The 2,291-nt window shown below is 52.1% G+C and overlaps 1 protein-coding gene across 2 annotated transcripts in view; it reads right to left on the bottom strand.

The window, feature by feature from the left end:
* Positions 1-1,786, bottom strand: part of Rab13 (RAB13, member RAS oncogene family) — a 6,866-nt gene extending 5,080 nt beyond the window's left edge. The window contains exons 1-2 of one of the 2 annotated variants that reach the window (XM_026789289.1): positions 1,386-1,786; positions 190-250 (exon numbers count right to left, since the gene is read on the bottom strand). In XM_026789289.1, the coding sequence (XP_026645090.1) occupies positions 190-250; positions 1,386-1,509 (185 nt within the window). In that variant the 5' untranslated portion in view covers positions 1,510-1,786. The remainder of the gene's footprint in view (positions 1-189; positions 251-1,385) is intronic. The other variant, XM_026789290.1, reaches the window with a different exon arrangement.
* Positions 1,787-2,291: the final 505 nt, after the last annotated feature.

The raw sequence follows: 2,291 nt of genomic DNA, 5'->3' as shown, positions 1-2,291 counted from the left end.
GGAGGAGGAGGAGGAGGAGGAGGAGGAGAATTAGAAGAACTGGAAAGAGAAAAAGTTAGGAAGAAGAAATGAGGGATGAAGGGGCAGGGCGTGGGTGCAGGGCAGGCCCACTTGGCAGCCTGATCTAGGGAGCTGGGGAGCTGGGGAGCTGGGGAGCTGGGGAGCTGGGGAGCTGGGGAGCTGACTTACCAGACTTGCAGTTTGATCCTCTTCCCCTCAATTTCCACAGTTCGGATCTTGAAATCAATTCCTGGAGCGAAAGGCGTGAGCCCAGGTGACTATGTGTAATGTGTGAAAAGTGTGGGAGGGGCGGGGGCTGCGCCGGGAACTCTGCTGGGCAGACACTTGGGGTGACCTTGTTGGATGTGTAAACAGGGAGAACTTTCCCAAAGCTTTATTCCTATAGTAAGCACACTGTTTGTCCTTAGAATTGATGACGTTTCGGAGAAGTGATGAAACGCTCTTGAGGGGCTTAAAAGCGTTGCCCCCGACAGCTTTCACTTCCAACCGATCTCACTTCTTCCCCCTCCCCCAACACACTCAGACTATTGGTCCTCCAACCAGTCAGCTCGCCCTCCAGGGTAAAGAGGAACGGAAAAGGCAGCTGATTCACGACTCTGTGACTTAACTAGTGGGCCAGGCTTGGAACGGACGGACTGGGGCTCCATAAGATTCCTCTGGGGAATCAGTTCATTGGGAGAAGCGGTTTCTTTCTTTCCCTTTATCACCAGACTTGAGAGTCCCGGTCAAGAGGAGATAAAGTTGAAGAGGGAGGAAAAAGAAAGGCCACTCTTTTTACTGGAAATCTGGGCAGATCTCCTGGGGCTCTTAGGGGCCCCAGAGAGAAGGATGAGTCAGGAAGCTTACTCAGAGACCCCAAGGGCCCTCACTTCCACCCTCCTCACCCGGGGCACTCGGCCACTCTCTGCAGTGCCCTGTTAAGGGAGGGGGACTGGGAAGAGGATCAGAAAGGGAGGAGGGTGCAGGGGAAGTCTGAAGCCCTGTGGATCAGAAGGAGAACAACAGAACTGGGAAGCAGGGGGAAAGCGAAATTATGAAGAATTGGGAATGAATCTAGAGTTTAGATGGATGCGGTGAAGGATGCGGGGGGGGGGGTGACAAGAGCCTATGTGAATCTGGGGAGACCAGGGGGCTATTACCAAGAACGGGACGGGTGGCAGCAACTGGAGTTACCTGGAGGCCTCAGAAAGGTTAGAAGTTTTGAGAGTTGGTCAGGGACATTATGGGGGGGATGGGTCTGGGACAGTTGTCGAGAGACAGGAAGCTAATGCTTTACTCCAAGAGGACCAAAAAGTAGGGTCCCTATTCATTCAGGAGGGTGGGCGGGGGCAGGGGTGGGTCTAGGATATAGTCAGGGGGCTCACCGATGGTGGAGATGTAAGTGCTGTTGAAGTTGTCCTCTGCAAAGCGAATAATCAGACAGGTCTTGCCCACTCCCGAGTCCCCGATCAGCAGTAATTTGAAGAGGTGGTCGTAGGCTTTGGCCATGGCGGACTCTGGGGGCGCCGGGGGAGGGGTCGATAAGAGCCAATACTGGTAGGCGGGATCGGAGAGCTGGCAGGCAAAAACCGCCAGAGTCCCAGCCAGGAAGTTTTCCTCCCTCTCCGCCCAGGCCCCGGGAAAGAAGAGAGGCGGCCCTGCTCGGGGCTCCACCCCTCTTCGCCAGTGGAGAGGCCTGTCCAGTTCCCGTGGTCCGGGCGCTGCTTCTCCAGCCTCGGCGAGACCGTCTCCATAGACCTTCCCGCTGTCTTTGGCTAGCCGTCTTTCCTCTCTTTCGACCGAAGTGGAAAGAGGAATTTTAAAGAGATTAGAGGAAGCGGGAAAGAATTTGCCAATAAGGGTGGAGATGGGGGTGCCACTGGAAATTGATTAAAAAAAAGCTGAGGCGCTATTCAAAGGCTTTTTGAGTTTGAGATAAAGGTTCTTAGGACCTTAGCGTTGAGCGCCCTAAGTATCCAAATCCCTTTGAAAAGAAGCGCGTTGGGAGATTAATATACTTGGTCGACCTGCCCCCTGGTGGAGCACGATGAAAAATTGAAAATGATAAACAACAACAACACTCAAAACACACACAACCTATTCTCATTCTGGAGATCAGCCTGGAACTCAGTAGCGCACCGGGCCTCCAATTCGTGGTAACCCTCCTGTTTCAATCTCTCAGGTATGAAGACTACAGGTGTGAGCTACCATGCCCAGCTTTCTATCTGCTTTCTTTCTTTTTTTTTTTTTTTTTTTTTTTTTTTTTTTTTTTTTTTTTTTTTTTTTTTTTT

This window comes from Microtus ochrogaster, unplaced genomic scaffold, assembly GCF_000317375.1.
Source record: "Microtus ochrogaster isolate Prairie Vole_2 unplaced genomic scaffold, MicOch1.0 UNK16, whole genome shotgun sequence".
In the NCBI taxonomy this organism is placed as follows: Eukaryota; Metazoa; Chordata; class Mammalia; order Rodentia; family Cricetidae; genus Microtus; species Microtus ochrogaster.
This window is presented reverse-complemented; position numbering and strand designations above follow the sequence as displayed.